At 39.3% G+C, this 25,428-nt stretch overlaps 1 protein-coding gene and 1 pseudogene across 1 annotated transcript in view; one reads left to right on the forward strand and one right to left on the reverse strand.

The window, feature by feature from the left end:
• The first annotated feature begins 8,050 nt into the window (after nt 1–8,050).
• LOC114032691 (probable E3 ubiquitin-protein ligase TRIML1) overlaps nt 8,051–25,428 on the forward strand; it is a 62,624-nt gene continuing 45,246 nt past the window's right edge. Inside the window, exons 1-6 of the mRNA XM_027848078.1 lie at nt 8,051–8,467; nt 10,558–10,653; nt 11,109–11,339; nt 12,585–12,607; nt 12,728–12,825; nt 14,728–15,030. Of these exons, the coding sequence (XP_027703879.1) occupies nt 8,051–8,467; nt 10,558–10,653; nt 11,109–11,339; nt 12,585–12,607; nt 12,728–12,825; nt 14,728–15,030 (1,168 nt within the window). The remainder of the gene's footprint in view (nt 8,468–10,557; nt 10,654–11,108; nt 11,340–12,584; nt 12,608–12,727; nt 12,826–14,727; nt 15,031–25,428) is intronic.
• On the reverse strand, nt 18,123–24,147 carry LOC114032794 (annotated as a pseudogene).

Consider the following 25,428-nt stretch of genomic DNA (forward strand, 5'->3'; position numbering starts at 1 on the left):
GAGGGTGGAGGAAACTGAGGTTGCACACCAGAGATCATGAAGCTGAAACAAGAAAGCAGATAGAGGTCAGCTTCAGCTAGAGACAGCTTAATACCCAACATAGAATTTTAGGTCAGGATAATTGGTTTGATTCAAATTTTCTGCTCACATTAATGGCATGAATGAAAACTAGTGACACTGCGCCTATGAATCTCAGTTTCCTTACCTGCTAAATATGGGTATTAATGATGGGAGGTTTGTCTTGGAAATCATGGAAGATTAGGGGTATGGACAATATTATGAATGGAGATAGCCAAATTCTTACAATGCGTACCACAGCCCATGCAAGGGGTTGCTCCTTCTCTGTAAGAAGAAGTTTCTGAACTTTTTTCACATTTTCGTGCAAGATTTCCAGTTGAGCCTCAATCCTCTTCTGTAAGAGAAACATGAATAAATACTATTAGGAAAATTCTTTTCTAGGCCTGAGCCCCATGAAATATGAGGGGCTGAGAAATTCAAGACTCCTGACAAGCCAGTACAATTTGATTTTAGAGGACAGTCACAGCAGGAAGGAGAGAGACTGAATTCTGATGAGTACTGAGGGGATAGCTCCAAGGGATAGACTAATATAGCAACTAAATTGAGCATGGAGAACTCACTAATGCCCCTGAGATTAATATGTCTATTTTCTATGAGTTACCTTACCAGGCACATTGCACTGAAGTCAGAGTAAGCCTGTTTTCTGAAAGGAAACAATCAGGAGCCTGCAATGAGCCAAAGTCTTACTTACTCCCATACACCTTTGCTGGTGTTTGCTGGCTGACTTTACCGAGCTGTGTCCCCCCAGATTGACCCAAAACAGTCTTGGGGTCAACTGTTCCTGCAAAACATCCTGTTTCTGTGGCCACCTGATCCTGAGTAAGACTGTCCTTTCTTTTTCCCCAAACCCTTTCTGAACTTCCTCTTTGTGATTTTCAAGCATAACTCTCCCCTGCCTCTCCTGGACTATGGACTCTTTTTTTGTACCTTGTGTGGGGGACCCTCGGCAGTAGTGTTTGATTTTCCTCCTAATAAAATTTTTCTGCTTTCAACCCAGCTTGGACTCCTATGCATTTTGAGGGGTGGACTTCACCTAGATGACATTACCAATGAACACTTTAAGGGATGTGGAAGATTTCCTTTCATAACTCACCCTGTAGCGCAGAGCAGCTACTGCAATGGGCCAATGAATGTGGTACACGTGATCCTCTGATTTAGAGCAGGTCAAACAGAGTAGGGTCTCCTCACTCTCACAGAACAGCTTCTGGTCTTCCCGGTGCATGGCACACATACTTTCTCCTTCAGGATGCATGACAATGTCATCCTGAAGAGTTTTCAGCTGGGAGAATTCCCAGCACGTAGGGCAATATAAAGGTGGAGAGGTTATTTTACTGAGACAAGGTATGCAAATAGTATGTCCACATTCAGCTGTGATTTGGTTTATGACTTCATCAAAGCAGATAAAACAGGTTTGACCTTCTTCCTGTTCAACTTCATCAGCCATGACCCTGAGGAAAGACAATGGGGCAGGGTAAGTGTGTTTCTCCCACTACTCCATTTTCGAGGTTCAAAACAAATATTTAATGAAATAGCATAGCAAGAAACATATAAAATCAATGATTTCCCCCATAAACTTGGCTCAAAGTCTCCAGCAAATATAGACTCCAATAGGAAGACTGGGAACAAGGATGGGACAGCGGGTAATATCTAGCATTGTTATAGAGTAGCTTCAAGGTGCTTTTCATACATTGCCCTCTTTGGCCCATACAAAAGCCTTAGGAAGTAGGTTCTATTATCTATATTATTGATGAGGAAATTGAGATGAGAGATTAAGTGGCTTGCTCAGGGTCAGACAGTTAAAATCTGAGGTAGAATTCAAACTCAAGCCTCCTGTTTCCTAGGCTTGCAAAGTACCAGCTATCAACCAAATAATCAACATTTATTAAGTGTCTACTATATGCCAGATACTATACTAGAAGCTTTCAAGAATTATTTCATTTGATCCCCACTACAACCCTGAGGGGTGCTGTTACTTTCCCTATTTCACAATTAAGGAAACTGAGGCAAACAAGTTGTGACTTGCTCAGAGCTAAACAGCTAAGTAAGTATCTGAGGCTGGATTTGAACTCTGGTCTTGCTGCTTCCAGGCCCAGTACTCCACCCATTGTGCCACATATCTAACAACAATAATAAATAATAGTAATAGATAAGTAGATAAAACATTCTGTTACTGAAGAAAAATAGGCAATTTGGAGTCATTGCCTGTGCTCAAATCCTAGTTCTACCCTGTCAGTCTATTTGAAGTTGGCCACATCACTTAAAAAAAAAACTCAGCTGGCTTCAGTTTCCCCTTTTGTAAAATGAGATGGTGGGATTAGACTAAAACTCTAAATTTTCCTTAGGTTTTCAATAACAAAAGAACTTTCCTCAGAAGGATACTTACCTTTGATATCTTTCCAAGCCTCCAACCCTCAGGAATCCAATTTGAGGAAACATCTCAGCCCAGAACAAATACACTACCAAAATGAACAGGTGCTGGGCTTTTACACTTTTTCCCAAGGCATTTGCCCACCCAAGTAATCTGTATGGAGGACCCTGGTTGCGTGGATGAATGAATTATCACCTCCAAGAAAACCTCTTGTGATTTGCCACCTTCTTATTCTTATTTATCCTTCAGGCACTGGATAAACCTAGAAGTTCACACCTCAATCAGTGATCAATCAAGAACCATTTCTTAAGTGATTATTAAGGTGTTAAGTGTTTGTTGCAGTTCAGATGAACACAACAATATAAAATATATTGGGGTTATTAAATAATTCTGTTACTCTGTTGACTGTATTGATTAAATTTTAAATGTTATCAAATATTCTTCACTAATGTTTTTCTACCATTCTTCTCTGTTCTTAAGAATACTTAAACTCTGCCAATATCCTTTTAAAAATAATTTTTTATTTCCATGTTTTATTTCTTATCTTTTTCTTTTGGCAGGCAATCAGGCTTAAGTGACTTGCCCAGGGTCACACAGCCAGGGAGTATCAAGTGTCTGAGGCTGGATTTGAACACTGGTCCTCCTGACTCCAAGGCCAGTGGTCTATCCACTGAACCATCTAGCTGCCCCCTCTATTATTTCTTTATTAAAATAAATTTTACCACTCACTTTGATTTTATATCATCTATGTTTTCTTTCCTAGAGATCATTTTTTTGAGAAGACAAAATGAAAAGAGAGCAGAAGGGTAAGTTCAGAAAGATCAACTAATACACTGAAGAAGTCACACATTACAGACAATATTCCATACTCATATTTCCCCACTTGGAGAAGAAAGGGAGGGAGTAGGTACCTTTTCAAATCTCTTATTTGTGGATATATTTGGTTTTTATAATTAAAAATTATGTTTGAAATATAAGCTGCTCTAGTTGGCATTTAAATCTCTTGAAAGCTGGCCACTTTTTGTCTTCTAAGTTTTTTTTTTTAACTGATTACTCCCCTTCATGAACTTTACATTCTAGTGATTCTGGCCTACTTCCTATTTCCTACACACAATTCTACATTTTATATCTTTGCACAGTCTGATCCCTCAGCCTTCAAGGCTTTCTTTCCAAAACTGTACCTCGTAGAGTCTCTGGGTTCCTACAAGATGGGGTTTAAGCACCTCTTCCTTCAGGAGTTCTTTTTCCTCATACCATTTTGTGCCTTTGGTTGATTAAATAACTGAAAGATTAAGCAACTATCCAGCCAGAAAGAGTCTGAGGAGCGACATGAATCCAGGCCTACCTGAGGTGTTACATCACACTATGTCTCTCATTACTTCTAATGAGAACTTTCTAACAAGGTAAACTACCATGAATGCCCAGAGATAGAATATTAAATGTTTTCCTTCTCAGGACCTTTCCTTCCTCTGAATTTCATCTCCCAAATGGAGGAGTTGATGATGCTAGCTAGCTATGTGACATCTCCTCCCGTGTTTCAAAAGAATCTCTTTCATCCTGTCAACTGGTCCATCTCACCCTCCTCCATGGCCCCAAGCAATGCTTTCTCAGTATGAAAGATCAAATCCTTTGAAATCACCTTCTCCACACTATTTCTAGAGGTTATAAGGAACAGGCTATGTTGCGCAAATTATTCAGAACAAGCAACTGGATCCTTATTCTAAATGAAATGATCTTTAACTCATATTGACTATCCAAATCCCTGAAGATACTCAGGGCCAAAGCTGGGGGCATCTCCTAAGGCAGTTTCATCAATTCTCAGCACAACTTTCAAAAAGAGAACCCAAAGGACATTAGCCAGAAAGGGGGCAAGATGTCCTCCACAGTTCATCATCTCTGTGAGATGTTAGCATGGTGCAGCATTTCATTGTAACCCTAACTGTTTACCTTTGCTGTCTGGTGAAGGGAGCCAAATCCCAAACAGAAAAGTTAATAACATTCTTGAGGAAAACTTACCTTGACTCTTTCAATCTAGGATTTTTCCTTCAGGATCTAACTTCCTCTCTAGTTCAGAGCTTCTGTCCGGAAACAAGAATCCCTGACCCTGACTTCAGCCTGAGCCTTTTATAAGGGAATTTGTCTTATTCAGCCCCTCCCAATACAAGGTGAAAATTCACCTAATCTAGCATAAGGTGTGAATTTGCTTGCTTCCTAGGCCCCCAGTACTACTACTCCACCATAACTTTTGTTTTTATTTTTCCTGAAATTCCCACTCTTATTATTGCATTAGCTATGAGAAGCATAGAGTTCACACCTCAGGCAAAGTAGTTGCCCACCTGAGCCTGCCCTTGACTTTGAACTTTTCAGAGTATTACAAACACAGAATAATAGAGAGGGAAGGGCCTCCTGTCAGACATCAGCCATTCCAAACTATAGCTAATTGAGAATTGGCACTACAGCATAGTCAATAAGTTTTGTTAGTCAGCCTTCCTTTCCCTCACTTCTTCTGTTAAAAGAAACCAGCAAAAGTATGTAAGTTAGAAAAGTCTGCTGAGTAAATCCACTACTAATTGATGTTGGTAGTGACTAAGATGAAATAGGATTGGGAATACTTTGGTGTCATGGTTCCCCCATCTGATCTTGTATTGTGTGGCACATACCTGTAAGTCAGGTGATTCACTGAAGGAGGGGGGAAGGGTATTGTGGTAGGAAATATGAGTCCTGGCAACCACCTATCTCCATGTGGTTAGTTGCCAGATATCAAGCACAAGAGTGGGTCTGTCAGGCTGCCAGTGATGGGCATAGATCTCCGATTGGAAGTAGGGAGCACTAACTCCCATGCCCACATGTCTATATAGGGACAGGCCCTGTCACCTGTTACAAGCTCCACAAGTTATATGCGAGTGTCCAAAAACTCTTCAACTATCTTTCTTCCTAGCCCCTTCGGATACGGTTCTGCCCAAGTACCTTACAGTTAACTATTTCAATCTTATTCCCCTGGCAGTAGCATAGACACTGTGTGCTCTTTGTGAGTGTTTCATGTGACTCTTTAGGGTTCTGCAGTGGTGGCAGTGGCCTACACATTTTGTATGCCGCCTTCCCAAAGACCACAGGAATCAAGGGTGTCACATCACAACTAAGTGAGAAGGAAGAGATTATAGAAGATAATTTGCCTAGCAGGTGGTACTATACCCAAACTGAATAATGGAAATTCCAAGAAGCAAAAGGTAATTTATATAAACTAATATAAAACAAGGTAGACCGAACTGAGAAAGCAAGATAGAGAGCAAATACAAACACGTAAATAGAAAGACCTACAGCAAGATAAACTGAAGACAGTAGGATTATAATGATTAACCTTGGCCCCAAAGAAGAGATGAGAAAATGTCCCTTTCCCATGTTCTTTGAAGAGGAAGTAGATGATTGGCATGAAACACCGAATGTATTCCCTCTGCATGCTAATTAGATTTGCTTGACTACTTTTTGTCTCTTTCTTTCTCTTCTTCTTTATTACTCAGAATGGCTTGTTGGATAGAGGAAGGTAGAGAATATACTCAGAAATGAATTGGAAGCAGAAATTAAAGCTATCCATAAATGTTATTCCTTCAAAAGACTCCTCACACTAAAAGTATTTGAGTCTCAGGGAAAAATATCAATTCTGTTTATTCCCACATACTCCCCCATCTTCCTCTTAGCAAATATGATTATTTTAGTCATTATTAGTAATTCTATTTCAGGAGAATCCTTTATGGGATAAGAAAGCTTTCGAAGAAGAGACAATGATACTCTCTTAATCTTTGTGGTTTTAAGTAAGGTAAAAGGACCAAATGAGTAGTGTGAACTCCTTCTCCTAGATTGTGAGTGCCTTGGTTTGAGCCTCTTATCACTGAGCAGTCCCTAAGTGTGAACAAGCCTCAGGGACAAGGGAGGACCAGAAGAATTCACACCTTGAAAGAAGGAGGGACTTCAGTGTTCTAGGGGTATATAAAAGGCCTGGGAGAAGACAGACTTAGACTTTCCTAGTGCTGAAAGCAGAGCTAAAGGCAGAGGCTGTGAAGCAAAGATCCCAGAAGACAAAAAGAAGGTAACTTTCCCAGTGAGAAATATGATTTACATGTCAGGGATTTAAGAACTAGGTCCTGTGCAATGGAGTATCTAGAGGTTGAGTGACATATTTCTCCTTGATGAAATATACAACTTTGGGAATTAGTCCTCTGAAATCAGCAAAGGCAGAAGAGAGCCAGATTTTGTGTTAATGGGTTAGGCAGTAACAAGTCAGGCTAAGTGGAAAAACTGATTTGGCTTGGACAACAGTAACAGTAGAACACTAGAAGGATTAGTATCTTCCCTTGTCCTGAACTCCTTCGTTTCTTTTTTTTTAAATTTTTTTCTTCATTTCTAAATGCTGCAAATATTCCCAAAGATATCAGCTCCTATATGAAAGAATAATCCAAGTCATTAATGATAAAACAAACTTAAAGTTTGACCTCACACCTATAAATTAGCAAAGGCAACAGATAGAAATAGATAATGGTGAATGGGTTTGGAGAAGACAGGTGTACTAATTCATTACTTTTGGAGCTGTGAGCTGGGCCACTCATGCTGGAAAGCCATTTGCAATCTTCCTGAAATATTTTTTTCATGCTAGCAAAGAATTAGAAATAAAGTGGGGGCCTTAGATTCTGGATTGGCTAAGCCAACCATGGTAAATGAATATATTGGAAAATTATTGTTATATCCAAGAAAAAGGGGAGACATAATATTTGGTGCTGACTGAAACTACCCCATTGGAAAAAAAACCAATAGGCTCAGAGACTACAGCCATTTACATGAAAGAAGTTCAAGACAAAATCCACATATGACTTAACTTGTCACCAAAAAAAAAAAAGTTAAGAGAAATCATTTGTTTCATTTTATTGAAGATGTGGTGGATTATGAGTGTGGATAATTTTATGTCTTGTCAGCCATGGTTTATGCGTTACTGGGTTTGAAGCTTTGTTCTTGTTTTGGTTGTTCAATTGTTACTAGGGAAGGCTTAATGTGGAAGGGAGGAGTCTAGCTAAATTATCAAGAAGTAAAAGGGGGAAAGGATCACTAAAATGAGAGAGTTTTTTTTTTTTAGGCTGATCTTTTTTTTTTTTTTTTTTGCTGAGGCAATTGAGGTTAAGTGACTTGCCCAGGGTCACACAGCTAGTAAGTGTCAAGTGTCTGAGGCCGCATTTGAACTCAGATCCTCCTGACTCCAAGGCTAGAGCTCTATCCGCTGCCCCACCTAATTGCCCCTAGAGAGTTCTTTAAATGATATCATCCTTGAAATTACTAACACAGGTGGGAGTAGAAAGATAGCAAATTTGATCAAAATAAGATTGTGAATCTAATTTAATTAATGTTTCAGCTGAAGGCATATTAAGTGATACAGAAAGGATTAGAAGATCAGAGAGGAATCAAAGTGCCCACCAATTCTTTCCTCAGGGTCCTTAACTACTTGCTTTGGAAAATTCAGTTTTCTGATCCTGCACAGCATGATGAAAAGTGTCCTAGTATTAAGAGCATTTCTGTCTCCAAACCAGTCACTGACCTTTCCTATTCTCTCTCCTCAGAAACATGACCTCTTGCCCTGAGCTAATTCGAGACTTCCAGGAAGAGCTCATCTGCTCCATGTGCAGAAAGTATTTTACAAATCCAATGTCCACTACATGTGGCCACAGTTTTTGCTATGTTTGCCTCATCAGCAGCTGGCCAGAAGCTTCTACACCTTTCTCCTGTCCAGAATGCGGGTTTGTCTCCTCTCTGAGGGACTTGCGAGCCAATCAGCGCCTTGGGAAACTAGCAGCCATTGCCAAAAATCTAAGTCCCCCTTGCTTTCAGAACCCTGAAGAAAACAAAAGTGAGATAAATCAGAAGGGGCACAAGCCGTTTTATGTGGATGACTGGAGTCCAAGCCCTGTGTCCTGTTCTCAATCCCAGGAGCATGAGCCTCATACACTCCATTCCACGGATGAGTTTGCTGAAAACTTCAAGGTGAGTAGTCGGTTTATTACCCCTTCCACAAGCACATTTTGAATTGTACTTTCTACTGTATCCTAAAAAGATTATTCTAGAGAGAAATGTGGTTTCTCTATGTACCAACCACTAAGCTCTAAGTGCTCACAATGCTGTTGTTGAATTGCATCCAGCTATTTTCTCTGGCCTCAGTTTGACCCTTTACTTATGGCCCGAGATCAAAAGAAAGTTTCCCTTAAATTACTTTTTACACTATTGTGTTCTGGAAAAGCTTTTGTTTTTTATTATTAAAACTTAAATACACAACAAGAAAAGAAATAGAAACATATTATAACCTTAAATATTGAAACTCAAATACAAAATAAGAAAAGAAAAAAAAGGATGTCATGTGCACAGCAGAATGTGAGAGGATTAAAAACATATAGCAATGAATTTCCATTTCAAGAAAGCCCATATAGTAAATACTACACATTGTGTTGAGAGCTGTCCATCTTTTCTTTGCTTCCTTATGAGTTTTCTTTTGTTCTCTGTTGTGTACTTTTAACTTTGTTCTTTTTCTCCCCCTTTTCCTCCACCCCAGAAAGCTACAATTAAGTGCAGATATATTTATATATAGATAAATACATGTACATATATATATATATATACATACATAGACATATACTTTCCTTAACAAATTCTACTCCTGATCTTTGTTTTTATATTTGTATATATCTCTTATTTCCTATCCCTCCTAACTCCTCTACCTTACCTCTGCCCTCTACCTTGCCCTCTTATTGCTTAGCCTACCCCCCTCCAAGGATCCTTCTCTTATCCTCCTATTCCCATAAATCTAAACAACTTTCTATACCTGTCTTTGACCTATTCCCTCACCCTCCCCTCTAAAAATCCCTCCCTTATCCTCCCATTCCCACTAATCTAAACACCCTTCTATACCCCCCCTTTAATATATTTCCTCACCCTCCTCTCTAGGTATCCTTCCCTTATCTTCCCCACCCTCCCTATCACCTTAGCATTTTCTCTCTTCCTAAATTTAGAAGACTTTTATTCTCTTCTAGAGATATGTATTGTTTCCTCTTGAACCTATTCCTGATGAAAGTAGATTTCCAGAACTACCAACCCTCCTCCCCCATCTAATTCCTCTGTCTCCGTTCTTCCTCTCTCACCTCATTTGTATAAGATAATTACTCTTTTTAGGTATTCCTAAATGGTTTTACTTTTTAAAGTCATATCATACTCAAGTCTACCCCAATCTTTTTTTTACAAACTGCCCAGTTACTAATAACAATCTTAGACATAATTTTTACATTTTACCTACATAAAAGATAAATGGTCTATCCTTATTGAGTCCTTTGTATTTAGTCTTTGGTATGTACCTTATATTTCACTTGGCTCTTGTATGTCAAATCTTCAATTAAGTTCAGGTTGTTCTGTTGTTTTTTTTTTAACAAAGTCCTGAAAATATGAAACCCAGCCACATTAAATGACTCGCATGGGGTTATACACTGAGACAGGGGCAAAAGGGTGTTACTAGATCAACTTATTCCCCTAACAAATCCTTCTTTTACCAGAGAGATGGTTGTGGCTTGAAGTCATCTATGATGGTTTATGTAGGAACTGGCTCTTTATCTAAGACTTGAAACCCAAGATTTGAGTGGGCTAAGAGGACTGTGGAAGCACATTGTAGTTGAATGGAATATACTTTCTTCATTTGTTAAATTAAGAGGTTGAACTAGAAAACCTCCAAGGATCATTTTAACTCTCAATCTCTGATCTGATAATCCATGAGGGGGGAAGGGGTGATGAGAATCCATTGGCAAGAAGTGATATGGATAGATATTGAATCATTTCAGGATGTATGAGTCCTCATTCAGACTGAGTTACTCCTCTGAACTGTCTCTACCTTGAGTCATCTACCTCAGACCAATGATTTCTGAATGATAGGAACAACCCTCACCACAGGTCATACAGGCTGTAACCTTCCAGAAAGAGCAGTAATCTTTAATTATAATCTCTCAGCCAGTCACACATGAATAGTTTTGGATATGTAGAATTCAAATCCCTCAGGGATACAAGAATTTATGTTTTTCTTAAAATTATTATTATAGGAGAAGATCCAAAAATCTGTGAATGTTATGTGGAGGAAAGCTGAGAATGTGATGCAACAGATGGCTAATGAGAAGCTGAAATGTGTACTGTTGGAGGTAAGTATTGATTTCTTGATCCCTCAGCATTTGTAACACATTGTCTGCTGTGATCTCCCAAAGCATCCTTCTGGGATATACAGGTGACATATTGGCCCTCACCAAATTTTACAAATGAAAACACTGAGGGTCAAAGAGAGGCTAACCATTTTGCCTGAAGGCATATATCTGGGCACAAGGGGCAGTCCTAGCCAGGCCTTCAAGTTCACATTTGTACTACAACAGGCAAAGAGCACCATAAGAAAGGATGTGGTGTTTTTCAAGCAAGAGAAGGGAGCTGCCCTTGGACCACAAAACACAGTGCAGAGTGTGTACTTGCTGTCCACGGACAACCTTGGGTAAAGAAGTGAATGAAATCCAAATCCAATTGGAAGCTGAAAAGTTTGTCAGCCCCCATTGCCATTTAGTGTTGTGTCATTTCCTGGATTCCATCAGCCTTATCTGTTTCTTTATAGGCAGAGGTGGAGACACAAAAGAGAAGGATTTTGTCTGAATTCCAGAAACTACAAGGGTTCCTGGATGAGGAGAAGGATGAATATCTGTCAATTGTGCAGCAGCAATTGAGAACCAACATGGAAGGCCTGAGCAAGAGAATGAAGAAACTGTCCCACCTGAATCAAGAATTAAGGAAGAGGATCTTAGAGTTAGAAGAGGAGTGCAAGAAACCAGATATGGATTTGCTACAGGTAAGGCCATTATAATTAAGATGAAGGGACATAAATGATAAAGCCAGGTGCTGAGAAAAGAGCAATCCATGTCCAAACAAAAAGTGAAGTGGGAATGAAGAATCCTTTAATCTGTTAGGGGTCTCCTACATCTCCCAATGACACTGATTCCCTAAGTCCTAAAAACATCTAGAAGATTAGGGTTCTCAGTTTTTTGATAATGTGTTTTGATAGATTTTTTGAATTTATTTTTATTATCTTATATATTTTTATTTTGTGTACATGTAGAATTTTAATAAATTTTATCTGCGTAGATTACATCTTCAAATTTTAAAAAAATGAATAGTAAGCTTTTTGAGTATAAATCATAGTGTTTCAGGAGATTTCAGAAGTGTTCTACATCTATGTCCTGAAACTCTGAAATTCATTTATCTGAACATAATATATTAACACTGCATCTTCTCTTCTGACTTATCTTGTTCTTTATCCTCATCATGATCTCTAGCCTCTCCGCTCTTCAGTACTTTTGTTTTCTTCTTTTTTGTTGTTGACAATGGGGTTAAGTGACTTACCCAGGGTCACACAGCTAGTAAGTGTTATGAGTCTGAGGCCAGATTTGAACTCAGGTCCTCCTGAATCCAGGGCCAGTGCTCTATCCACTGCACCACCTAGCTGTCCCTCTTCAGTACTTTTGCAAGGCCATCACTATGTATAGTCTATTCTCCCTTCTTTTTCTTTTTTTGATTACTAGAGGATTCAGTTGAACTCTATAGTATTCTCTACACTACAGTGTAGGAAGGGAGATCATTCATGCTGGAACATAGAGGAAGGAAAGCAGTGTAAACTGGGATGATGTTGTGAAGCCACATTGTGAAGGGTTTTAAAGGCCAAATGGAAGAGATTTTGTTTCATCTTTGAGGTAGTGTGAGCTACTGGATTATGACTAATATGATCTGCTCTTAAGGAAATGTACTTCTGTAGCTGTGGGGAGTATGTATTGGAGTGGAGAGAGACTGTAGATATTGTGATGAATTAGGTCAAGGCAATTGTCTAGGCAAGGGGTGAGGAGGACCTGACCTCAGGTAGTGGATGAGTGAGGGGTGACAAGGGGACATATGTGAAACATGCTGCAGAGCTAGAACCTGTCAGATTCCTCCCGACTCTGGAGTTATCTTCAAAACAATGAATAGGTGATTCATTTTAAAGTCTCATTTTCCCTCCTCAAATAAACCATTGTCCTAACCACATTTTTTTTTCTCTTCTCAGGATATGAAAAGAGTGTTAAACAGGTAGGTTCCTATCTTTATTTCATTGGGAAAGCTCTTAAAAAATTTAAAGTAATGAAGACTACACCATTGATGCTATGACAACTGGAGAACTAAACATGGTTTTGTTTTTTTTTTCTATAGGAATGAATCTGTGCTCCAAAAGGAAATAGAAAAATTCCTTATAAAAAAAACTGTCCAGCCCATTCCTGGAATTACAGAAATGCTTTTGAAATTCAAAGGTGAGTGGGAAAAATCTAAAAGAAGTTTCAACATAACTCCATGTCCTGTCTAATTTTTCTTTTGGTCAGAATCAATTTACATTTCACAGAATCCCAGAATCTCAGAGTTGGAATGATCACACATCAGTGACCATCTATTCCACATTTCTCTGAGCAATGATTCTCTCTCTTAGAGTATTGGACCAGTGGTCATCCAAGCTTTACTTAAAATTATTCAGTGAAGAGGAGCCTAATAATTCCGAATACAGCCCATTTTGTTTTTTTAAATATACCTTTTATTTATTTCTCTAAATATTTCCCAATTACTTGTAAAAAAATTAAACTTTTTTTAAAAAAATTGAGTTTCAAATTATCTCCCTCCATCTTGCCCCTCCCCTTGAGAAAGTAAGCAATTTGATATTGATTATACATATGAGGCCATGCAAAACATATTTCCATATTAGCCATGTTGCAAAAGGAAACAGACAAAAATTAAACAAGAAAAATAATGTAAAAATGATTCAATCTATATTCAGAATCCATCAGTTCTCTCTCTGGAGGTGGATAGCATTTTTCATCATGGATCTTTTGGAGTTGAGTCTTGGGTCACTGTCTTGATCAGAATAGCCAAGTCTTCCACAATCGATCATCCTTACAATGTTGCTGTCACTGTGTACAATGATCTCCTAGTTCTGCTCACTTCAATTCACATAAGTTTACATAAGTCTTCCCAGGTTTTTCTGAAGCCATCCTGCTCATTATTTCTTTTAGCACAGTAGTACTCTGTCACAATTATATACCACAACTTTATTCAGTACTTCTCCAATTGAGCCCATTCTTTTTAAAAATTGGTTTCATTAACAGGATTTTTTTTCTCACATCAAGACTAAATTTACCTCTTTGCTATTTCTAACCATTTTTCCTCTATCTGACATCAGAGGACAGGCAGAGAAAATTTAATGTTTCTTTCAAATAAAAAAACCATGCAAGTACTTAAAGATAACTCTCATGTGACTCCTAATTCTCTCATCTCCAAAATAAACATCCCCAGCCCTCTCAATTCAGGCTCAAATGACACTAACTCAAATTTAGAGGGATAGAGGATAAAGTTTTCATGCATGTTAAGGAAAAGACACCTGTGGGACCTTTGGCAGAGTTGCCCTAGAAGCAGCCAAACAGGTAGAACTAGATCTCGGAAAACAGATCCCATTAGATCAATATTTGGGTGCCCATCTGCAAAAAAGTTAAATCCTTGAGAATGAATGACTTTATTAAGGAAGACAGTGCAGAGAATCACAGTCACATCCTTATTCTCCATGCTGAACTAGAAGAAAGGTTTTCCAAAGAGATAAAATTTCAAAGGGCGAAATGAGGCAGACACAGTGAGAAAGAGATAGAGAGAGACAGAGAAGAGTGAGGGAAAAAGAATGGAAGAAAGAGGAAAATGAAAGGAACAAAAAATAGGAAAGAGAGATACAGGAAATATCCTCTTCAGTTTTCCAAGGTCCTGCTGAAAGGAAGTGTCCTTAGCTTCTTCCTGTGCAGCAATCAAATAGTCCACAGAGGAGCCAGCATATGGTGACTCCAATTTCAGGTGTAAACAAATATGTTCTCTAGTAGACATGGCATTAGTCAACTATTTTGTTTTGTGAGTCTCAGAAAGAGGAGGGCAGAAAGAATATTATTTTCCAAATGAGCATCTAACACACTCTCCCACACCCTACCTGACAACCAAAGAACATTCTGTTCCTCATGCCATGGAGGCATCCTGTCTATATCTAGTCACTTTTTTGCACATCACTGTGGTACCTAAATGGCCTCTCTATGAAGTACAAAACTAACCTCATCCTTAATAAAAAAAATAATTAAAAATCTTCTAATCTTTTACAATACTGTTTAACCAAAACTTTCCTTTCTCCGCAGTGGACATCACTCTGGATCATAATGCAGCCTGTCCAGGACTCATTATATCTGAAGATTTAAAGAGTGTGAGATATGGAGGTACTCAAGAGCAAGAGCCCCACAACAGTGAGACATTCAGTGCTTTTGCCCAAGTTCTTGGTACTCAGTCTTTGACTTCAAGAAGATGCTACTGGGAGGTGGAGATGAAGGTGCCAGGTGACACTGGATGGTGTGTTGGCATCTCTAAAGGACCAATTCTACCTGCAGATTTCTTTGTGCTTATGGCCATGAAAGGTCATAATGGCTACCATCTTTTTGCTATAGGCTACCACCACCACCTTTTTTCCAAAGTCCATGTGAAATGCTGCCAGATCAATTTGTCCCAATTGGTGGTGGGTGTTTTCCTTGACTATGAATGTGGAGAGGTATCATTTTATAATGCCAGAGAAAAATATCTAATTTTCACTTTCCCAACCACTTCTTTCTCAGGACCCTTCCAGCCTTTCTTTGGCCTTTCTAAGAATGTCCCAACAAAAGATTACTCTCTCACAATCTGCCCCTAATTGGGAGAGATCAAGGAATCGTCACTTTTCCATTAAATGGCACTCTATTCCAAAATTCCTACGTGTCATTATATTTTAGAACCAGAAGGGTCCTCAGAGGGCACATAAAGTCACAATCTAATTTCACACATAATGTAACAACAGAGATGGTAAAATGACTTTTCTGCCCTAAATAGGACTCTTGGACCCACCTCCCACCTCAGCCTTGTTATAGTTATCTTGTGTGTATTTTGTATTTACTTATTTTTGTACCATGTTCTTCCCTTAACTCCAGTAGAATGTGACCTTTGATGACAGGGACTGTTTTCTTTTTCCTCTATACCCCCAGTTCTTAGCACATTGCTTAATAAAAGGTACAAAATAAATGCTGATCAAACTGAAATGAATGTGGTCAATTATTCATAATTATTCATAAGAATAAATCATATTCATAAGATGAGAGATGTTAAGCTGGGAGGGATCTTGGAGATCATCTTGTCCAACTCCCTCACATTATATAAAAGGAAACTGAGTTTCAGAGAAGTTAAGTGACTTCATCAAGAACTCCTAGGCCTAGGCCAAGAGAGAGTGGCAGAGCTAAGGTTTAAACCTGATTCCCTAACAGCAAATTAAGCAAGTTTTCTGTAATCTTACACTGCCAACAGAACTAGGACAAGGAAACCTGGTCCTTGGAAACCCAGTTCAGAACTCTTACTATGATTCTATGGACATACTAATAGTATATCACTTAGTGAAATGTGACAACACAGTTATTAGATGGGTGAAAGAACTCACAATATCCATTGCAGTTCTTAATATTGGGTAAAAGAGGTAAAGGAGTGGGTGCCCTCATCTGAAAAAGTTTTAAAGCTATGAGCCTTTCTGTGGTGTCAGGGGCCCTGTTTCCTGTAGAAATTGTGGATATTTCTCAGTTTTTTAGAAGACTTCTAGACTAATTTTGGCTTTACTTAGTTCACTAGGGCTACCAACAAGTCAATTCACTTATGAAAACTCACAAGAATGGGATTTTGTTTTGGAGCCAACGCTTCTGAGTAATGCAATAAAGAGCCATGCAGTGGGTTGCTCCTTGTGTCTTTGTGAGTCCCATGTTTGCCCTTTTCCTTGTGTCTTGTTTCGAGAGTGATGGAGGAGAGTATGGGGAAGGAATATCCCATTTTCTACCCACTAGAAGCACTTGGTTTTGCCTTGTGTTGTTTAGTCATCTTTCAGTTATGTCTGACTCTTTGTGAACCCTTTTGGGGTTTTCATGACGAACCAGAGTGGTTTGCTATTTCTTTCTCTAGCTCATTTTACAGATGAAGAAACTGAAGCAAATAGGGTTAAGTGACTTGCCCAGGGTCACACAGCTAGTAAGTGTCATGTGTCTGAGGCCAGATTTGAACTCAGGTCCTCCTGACTTCAGGGCCGGTGCTCTATCCACTGTGCTACCTAGCTGCCCCACATGCACACATTTTAACAAGGGTTGGAGTTTGATCAGAGCCCCAAATACCTGTTTGTTGTGTAAGTCTCCAAGGAGTGATCAGGTCCTTGGACAGATACACATTCTTCTCAAGAAAAATGTTCCTTGAGATAAGAATTGCTTTCCTGGGTGTAACATAGTTTGTTATTACTTAATGTTCTGTCTCCATGGTACCCTCAGTCATGCATGTTAACTCCAGTTTACATTCTTTATGTCAGGTCATGAGGCAGTTACATGAGGCGCTGGGGAACATCTCCTCAGTTTCCCTCACACCCATGATCTCCTCCATCAGTTCTCCAGAATCAAAATGCAAAAGAAAAGAGATTAATGAGACTGAAAATGGCACAAAGAGCACCTTATTGCTCTTTTTATTGTATGGTGCAGAGACCATGGCCCTGAAACAAGATCAGATCCTGCTGAGTTCTAGTCAGTCAACTATCTTGGCAGCAGACCCAGTAAATGAAGTGTAACCAAAAGTTGTCTAGGTATCCTAAAAAATTGAGAAAAGTCCACAATGTGTATAGGAAAGTGTACCCCTGACACCAAAGAAAGTCTCATAGCCTTAAATACTCTATAAATGAGAGTACCAACCCCACCCCTCAAATCAGAACAGAAATAAATATTTTGAGAATTTTAACCCATCTGACCCCTAGGTGGTCATAATTGACAAAGTGATATTCCATTAGTGTCTCCATAGTATCACAGTAAAAGCAATGGACTGAATTTCCAAGCGCCCAGGGTTCCTTGTATTAGTTCAGCTGGCAGTGTGGGGTTGTAGAAAGCTTACTTGATTTGAAAGCAAGGAACTAGTTTTAAACTCTAGCTCAGTCACTCCCTCTCTAACTAAGAGAACTTGGTCAAGTCACTTAACTTCTCTGACCCTCAGTTTCCTCCTATTTTCTGTAAGAGAACTAGACTAGATGACCTTGAAGTTCCCTACCAACTTAACATTCTTATGATGATCCTATGAATAGTTGAATACATTCAATTCAATTCAAACAGTATTATTAAGAACTTTTTATTACTCGATTTGCTAGGAACTGGGAATACAAAAACTAAAAAAAGGAAATAGTCTCTGCTGTCATGTAGCATATATTATCCTAAGGTCAGAGGAAAAACATGTACAAAGATAAGTATATACAAACTACACACAATGGACATATGATGTAATTGGTTTGGGAGTGGGAGGTAGGTCCAAGAATCCTATTTAGGGTAGGCAAGTCATTTTACCCCCTCCCCCAGAGTTCTGTTGTTATGTGTGAAATTAGATGGTGATGATATGTACCCTATGAGGGCCCTTCTAGTTCTAAAATTTTATGACACACAGGAATTGTGGAATAGAGTGTCTGAAGTTTATTTGAAGGACAAATACATATGTTTCTGATCTCTCTCAATTAGGGACAGATCATGAGAGAGCAATCATTTGTTAGGATTTTCTTAGAATGACAGAAGAAAAACTAGAAGAGTCCTGAGAAGGAAGTGGTTGGGAAAGCAAAAATGAGAGATCTTTCTTTATCATTATAAAATGATACCTCTCCTTTTCCATAGTCAAGGAAAATGCCCACCATTAGGTTGGACACACAGTTCTGGCAGTATTTCACATGAAGCACAGAAGAAAGGTGCTGCTTGCTTATAGCATAAAGATGACCGCCACTGTGACTCTGCATAGCCATAAGCACAAAGAAGACTTCAGGCATAGGTGATCCATTAGAGATGCCAACACTCCATCCAGTGTTGTCTGGTACCTCCCCTGCCTAGTAGTGTCTACTTGAAACGAAGGACCGAGTACCAAGAACTTGGGCAAAATCACTGAATCTCCCCATGTTGTTGGGCACTTCTGCCTGTGTACCTCCGTATCTCATAATCTTCAAGTCTTCAGAGATGATGAGACCTGGATCGGCTGTGTCACGATCCAGAGTGATGAGAGAAGAAGTTGAGGTTCAGTGAATGGTATTGTCAGAGATTTGTTTCATTTCGTAGGGGATTGGGTCAGGTGTGTACACTATGAAATGGCCATCAAGGGATCACAGTAATACATGATTGTAAAAAGTGACTGGAGAGAGGCAAGACAGTTCCATGGTGTGAGGAGCAGAATGGTCTTGGGTTGTCAGGTAGATGTGACAGTGTGTTAGGGGCTGTTTTGGAAAATCTGGTGCTTTCTGCCCTTTTCTTGCTGTGTCTCACCAAAAAAAAATGGTTAACCAATGCCAGGATTTAATCGATCCTATTCATGATTCTAGATGTGAAATTAAGGTTATGATACGCTGACTCTTCTGGGTAATGTTTAAAGGCTGCACAGGAGGGAGATGAAGACCACTGCCTCTGAGAAGGTAAAGGAGAGAACTAGAAAGAAAACTAAAGGAGATATATCCTACAGCTCTCTTTTCTATTTCTCTTTCACATCTTTTTGCACTTCCCTCCATCCGTCTTCCCTATATTCTCTGTCTCTGTCTCTGTCTCCTCTCTCTTTATCTCTCTGTTTCTACATCTCTTGCTCTTTTTGCATCTCTCTTTTGTATAAGTGTGTCTCCCTTCTTTCTTCTTCTGAATTTCCATCTATGGAAAATCTTTCATCCGATTTATTTCTTCTGGTTCAGGCTAGAGTCTCTACGTAGTCTTCCTCAGCGACCTTTTCTTTCTCAGGGATTTAATTTTTATGCAGATGGTCTCCCAAAATATGTCTTTGGAGAGCTAGATCTGCCTGTTCAGCTACTACCAGGACAAACCTTCCCATGGGCATCACCGACATCTCAACCTTAATATTGCTGAAATAGTTCTGAAACATGTTCTGAAACATTTTCCCCCTAAACTTGAGTTGTCATCATTTGAACCTGATTTAAAGGGACTAGGCTTTTGTATTTTGGAGAAGAGATAACTTAAGGGGTCACATGGCAGCTGTCTTCAAGTACTTGAATGGTTTTGAAGTGAAAGAAACCTTAAATTTCTCTGCTGGGCTTCTGATGCTAGATCAAGGAGAATTGGTTAGATCTTGTAAAAAGTCATATTTAGCCTTGATATGAGAAAAATCTTGGTGATGAGATCAATTAAAAAAAAAACAGAAAAATATGTGTTTGGAATTATCAGGCTCCTCTTCAGCAGATGATTACAGGCAAAGTCTGGATGACTACTTATCAAATATTTTGCAGAGAGAATCACCGTTCAGGCAAAAGTAAGTTAGATGGCTACAGAGGTAGGTTCTTTCCAGCTGCAAGATTCTGAGTTTCTGTGAAAGCCAAATGGGTTCTAGCCCAAAGGATAATTGGTGAAGGCTTGGAAATCTGTTGCCTCTTTGTTACAGATCTTTTCACTCACCTTTAAATTTTAAAAGCATTTCTAGAATTCCAGGGACGGGACAAACAATTGTGTTTATGTGGAACGTGTCCACTTCCTCGTGGATCACAGATTCATTCTTACAGAAAACAAACACCAAGTTTAGGTCTCTAGTAATCATAAGAATCTTGGCACAGTCTTCATCCCTTTAGTCAGTCAAGGCCCATTAACTCAAATTTGTTTAGAGCTTTCCAAACGAAATAAGAATAGGAACCTACCTCTTTAACACTCTTTTCATATCCTGAGGAAGAAAAAAAAATGATAATGGTTAGGACAATGTTGTATTTGAGGTAGGAAAATGAGCCTTTGGAATGGATCACATTTCATTGCCTCAGGGAAACCCATAAAGTAGGGAAGAATCTTGGAACTTCTTGGTCTGCAACATGCCTCATATATATTCCTCTTTCTCTCCTCTCACACAGCTACCACTTTAGCTCAGGCCCTATCCTTGCCTAGACTATTGCCATGACCTTCCCATTTGTCATACTTCCAATAGTCTCTTCCCACTCTGGTGCATGGTCTCCACATCTACAGACATAATTTAATTGGAATGAACCTCAAAGGAAGAGAAGTTACTGAACAAGCAACTGAACTGGCAAGAGGGAGATTGGTGCAGTGGCAATGGAAAGAAAGAAATATTTTGCCTCATTTATAATGAACTTGTGAGGGGAGGGACAAGGGTAACAGTGCAAGGGAAAGTATAACCATGACTGGACAGAACAGTAAGGGACTCAATGTCAGCTGGAGCTCTCCAGGTCTCAGAAAGAACACAAAAATAGAGAGCAATGAAAGGTTTTAAGATGTTCAAGAAATCTTATGTCCTTCATATATTTGCACATAATTCGTGCATGTATGATCCATTTTCCTTTTTTTTTGTTTTGTTTTTTGGTGACGCAGTTGGGGTTAAGTGACTTGCCCAGAGTCACATAGCTAGTAAGTGTTATGTGTCTGAGGCCAGATTTCAACTGAGGTCCTCCTGACTCCAAGGTGACTGCACCACCTAGCTGCCCCCTGTATGATCCATTTTCAAAGAAGGTGAACTGTATTTTTGAAATCTGGCATTGTAATCAGTATGCAACTATTTGTTAGAAAGCTACATGTGCACAACAGAAAAAAAATACACTTTATGTATAAAACAAATGCAAAGGAATCTATTCAATTGGATCATTTAAAAAAAACTGTGTGTGCTTTCTGAACTTGTGGAATAGTTCCTTACAAGTTTGGGGATCAGAGTTGGAGATGGAAGAGATCAGTAGCATATTAAAGCATTCTTCATTTGTACTCCACTTCATGGTTTTTTGAGAAGTGGATGGCATTGGTAAGTTCTTGGTTTTATCTTTTATGTTTCTTATGCATATCTCCCACCCCTTACCTGGAGCAAATTCACTTCTGGTTTCCTGCACACTTCCTCTGACTCTCTGATCCTCTTCCTTAATTCTTGATTTTGAAGGGATAATTCCCTTATTCTCTTCTTCAGGCCTTTCACATTGGCCCTTCCCTGCCTCTCCACAATTGATAGATATTCATTTTTTTCCTCATCCAGGAAATGTTGTAATTTCTGGAATTCAGAAGAAATAGTTTCCTTTTGAGTCGTTATCTCCTTCTGTAATGAAATAGATGATAGTGATGAAATACAGGAAATGACATAACATTAAGCGGCAATGGTTGAGTGATGAGCTTTTTAGCTCACAATTGGACTTTGATTTTGTTCATTTCTGTGGCCAAAGTTGGCCATGCATAGTGAGAGCATTTTCTGCAATGTTCCCATTGCACTGTGCTTTGTGATCCAAGCACAATCCTCCCTTTTCCTGCTTGAGAACACCACATCCCTTCCTAAGGAGCCCTCAGCCAGCTATAGTATAATGGGTAATTGATTTTGGAATCTGGAGGCCTGGTTTTGACCTCCCCTTGTTCCATTTACTGCCCATGAGTCTTTGGACAAAACAGCCACTCTGACCCTCTGTGTCCTCATTTATAAGATTCAGTGTAAGCCAGTGCCTCCTACCAATCTGGAAAGGTTATTTTGAGGGAGCACAGCAAACAATATGTGTTGATTACTGAGAGATAAAGAGATAAATACTTGCCTCCAATAGTACCAATTTCACCTCCTCATTAGCCATCTGTTCAACATCCTTAGTTTTTCTCCACAAATCTGTTACAGTTTCCTGGAGTTTCTCCTATAAAATATTTTTTTTAAAACATGAATTATTTTAACCAAGAGGCATTTCAGTACTACATATTCAAAACTGTTCATGTGTAAATGGCTGAGAGACCAATTAATAATAAAAGTGCTCTTACTTAAAGCTATGAGTAAAAGATAAAACTGGGAGCTTCAGGCCTATATGGCCCATGGTGTGGCATCTAAGTTACTCAGAAAGCATGATTCTGAGATCGAAGGCCCAAGGGGGGAATGGGATAACTCATTCCAAGTGAGAAGGACTCCTTTAAATTTCAAAGACTTCATTATCTACACGTACCAACTCTGGACAAGAGCTTTCTCATCACCACATTTTTTACTCCTTTGGATTATAGGAACAGAGAAGGAAAGAGAGAAGGGTCCTTAGAGGCCATCTCATTCAACCCCCTAATTTTCCAAAGGAAGAGCAGACATCCCATTCCACTGGAATGTGCTTCCACACTCCACTTATCCTGTTCATATCTTGGATTTCAAGTCTCAGCGGAAAACCTGATTCCTATAGACACCATCATACTTAACCTCAGCCCACAAGCAACTCTCTTGTAAAAAGACAGATATGGCCTGGGAGTAAGATATTCTAATGTCCCCTTTGCCTCATCTAGATGTGTGACTCTGGATGCAACTTAACTTGGCTATGCCTCAGTTTCCTCAAAAAAGCAAAGAAGCAACTAGACTAGAGCATCTCCCATATCTTTTCAAGATGGAACTCAGATAGTTCTTGGAGGGCCTAACTTTCTTAATGCACAGCTCAGGATTATGCTATTCTCTCCTTAGTTCAACTATGACACTGTCAATTATACTTTTCTCAATGTCTTTGGTAATTCAGTGTGTACAGGTTGGTTGCATGCATGAAAAGAATCAAGCCTAGGAGCAAAGTAGAGGACCAAGAAGCCCCTCACCTACCTGCCTCACATTCAAGCCTCAGGAGAGTGAAGCAGGACTTAACATGAAGAAGAAAAAAGAGCAAATGTAGATCTAGGCCTAAGCAGGTCTGACAAGATAATCTCTCCTTTGTCCTGTATACCTCCACCAAGAAGTAACTTTCCAGTGTCAAATACAAAGGACAAATATGGTTCAATTGTCTTGTCCCTCTTCTCTAGTTGATGAAGAATGAAGGTGATACCAATTATCCTACCAGATGAAGATGGCCCTAACAATCTCAGATTGCCTGACTCCATTTACCAAAAAAACTCAAGGTTCTCCCTATACACAACAGGGGTAGACATTTCAAACCAAGTTAGAAGAAGTACTCAAACATCAAGGGAAACTTTCTGATGATCTCAGACCATTAGTAAAACCTCAGGCTGAGGACAGAGGACACAGTACAGTGCATTTCAACAACAGCCTTGTAAGCCCTTAGAGCACAGCGATTGGCACGTGAAAACACCACCTGTCTTCCTAGGATGATCTTTGCAGACTGGAGTGCAAATTTAAAATGTACTTGTGGTTGGAGTGATGAATCCATTACGTACCCTGAAGTCCTCAGCAGCTTCATCTATGTAACGGAGTGTATGAGCCTTATGCTTGTTGGACTCAGAACAGGACATACAGATTGGGCTCTGGTCATCCTCACAGAACAGTTTCTGCACTTTCTGGTGTGTCTCACACTTGCTATGGCTTCCAGGATATTGCAAACAATGAGGTCTTAGTCTTTTGGCAATGGCTGCCAGTTTCCCAAGATGCACATTGGCTTTGAAAGCCCCAACCTGGGAGACACTCCTGCACTCTGGGCAGGAGAAAGAGGGAGAGGCTTGCTGCCAGCTCCTGAAGAGGCAGCTATGGCAAAAACTGTGACCACACTCGGTGGACATTGGGTTTTCCAAGTAATCCCTGCAGATGGAGCAAATGAGCTCTTCCTGGAAGTTTTCAATCAGTTCTGGGAAAGAGGCCATGTTTCTGAGGAAAGAGAATGGAAAAGGTCAGTGAGTGGGTCTGGGGACAGAAATGCCCTTAGTACTTGTGCACTTGAAATGGATCACCATTCTCATCTCATTTTCTTTTCAGAGTACCCTCTATAGAAAGGAGAAAGATCGATATTTTACATTATGCAGTTGGGGAAAGTGAGGTAAAAAAAAAGTGGTGATTTTGAGTCCTCTCTGATCTCTTAATCCTCTCCAGACCAGGAACATACGTGCAGCTGAAACACTATTTAATAGATTGATGTTATTTTGATCAAATTTCCTTCCCTTCCCAGCCCACATGTTCAACACTTCAATTATATCTTTTAAAGAACTCTGTGTGTGTGTATGTGTGTTTCATTTATAATGCACTTTATCTGTCTTATTTTAATATCAGTGATAATATAATTATTTAATTAAGGATTCCTCATTTAGCCAACATCATTATTATTATGGGGAAATGTAGAAGCTGATCTATTAAGATTGCATCTGAAGTAGGAAAGAAAATAGCATAGGTCATTTAAGGATGCTTATTTTTATTTGCAGATAAGGTGATTTTGAAGGTCCATACAAAGGTAATTTGCCTGGGTCAGAAGCATGTTGTCATGTCACCATACCATGAATGCAATAAATCAACGAAGGCATTCTTGAAGTTCAGCTTCAAAATAAATGGATGTCGAGGATTGCATTGTGAGAGATAACTGGAGCAACTGGACATAACAGAATCTTTATCTTTCTACAGTCAAGATGCTTAACATTCTAAAGAGCCTCGGCTCTGTATCTTACTTCATGTATCATCAAGTCTAGTCCCTTTTGGCCCAACAATGTAGGCCCTCGTTTTTATGTGTTTGTGTGTGTATTTGTTGGTAATATATTCATGAATATGAGTGGTTGATACACAATCTGCAAAATAAATCAACATAGCTTCTTGAGGGAATTTCTTGCTGTTCAGACTTAAACTAAAGGGATATTTGCAATGCATTATATTCTGAAAGTAATTCTGGAAATGGACATAACATAATCTTGGATGGACCTTTACAGTCAGACACTTCACATTCTAATGGACCTCTGCTCTCTATATATGAGATCTGGATCTCTACTGTCTAACCAACAATGTTGAGGTGGCAATGATGTTTTCTGTGGGGGAGGGGGGTGTCTATTTGTGTGGATATTTAATGTATGAATCCCAACCACCATACTAAATAAAAGATGTAGTTCCTTGAGGGAAGTTCTCCATGTCCAGAACCAGAAAATGGAATACTTGGGATTAAATCC

This window comes from Vombatus ursinus, unplaced genomic scaffold (genome assembly GCF_900497805.2).
Source record: "Vombatus ursinus unplaced genomic scaffold, bare-nosed wombat genome assembly UNPS02005659.1, whole genome shotgun sequence".
NCBI classification, from domain to species: domain Eukaryota; kingdom Metazoa; phylum Chordata; class Mammalia; order Diprotodontia; family Vombatidae; genus Vombatus; species Vombatus ursinus.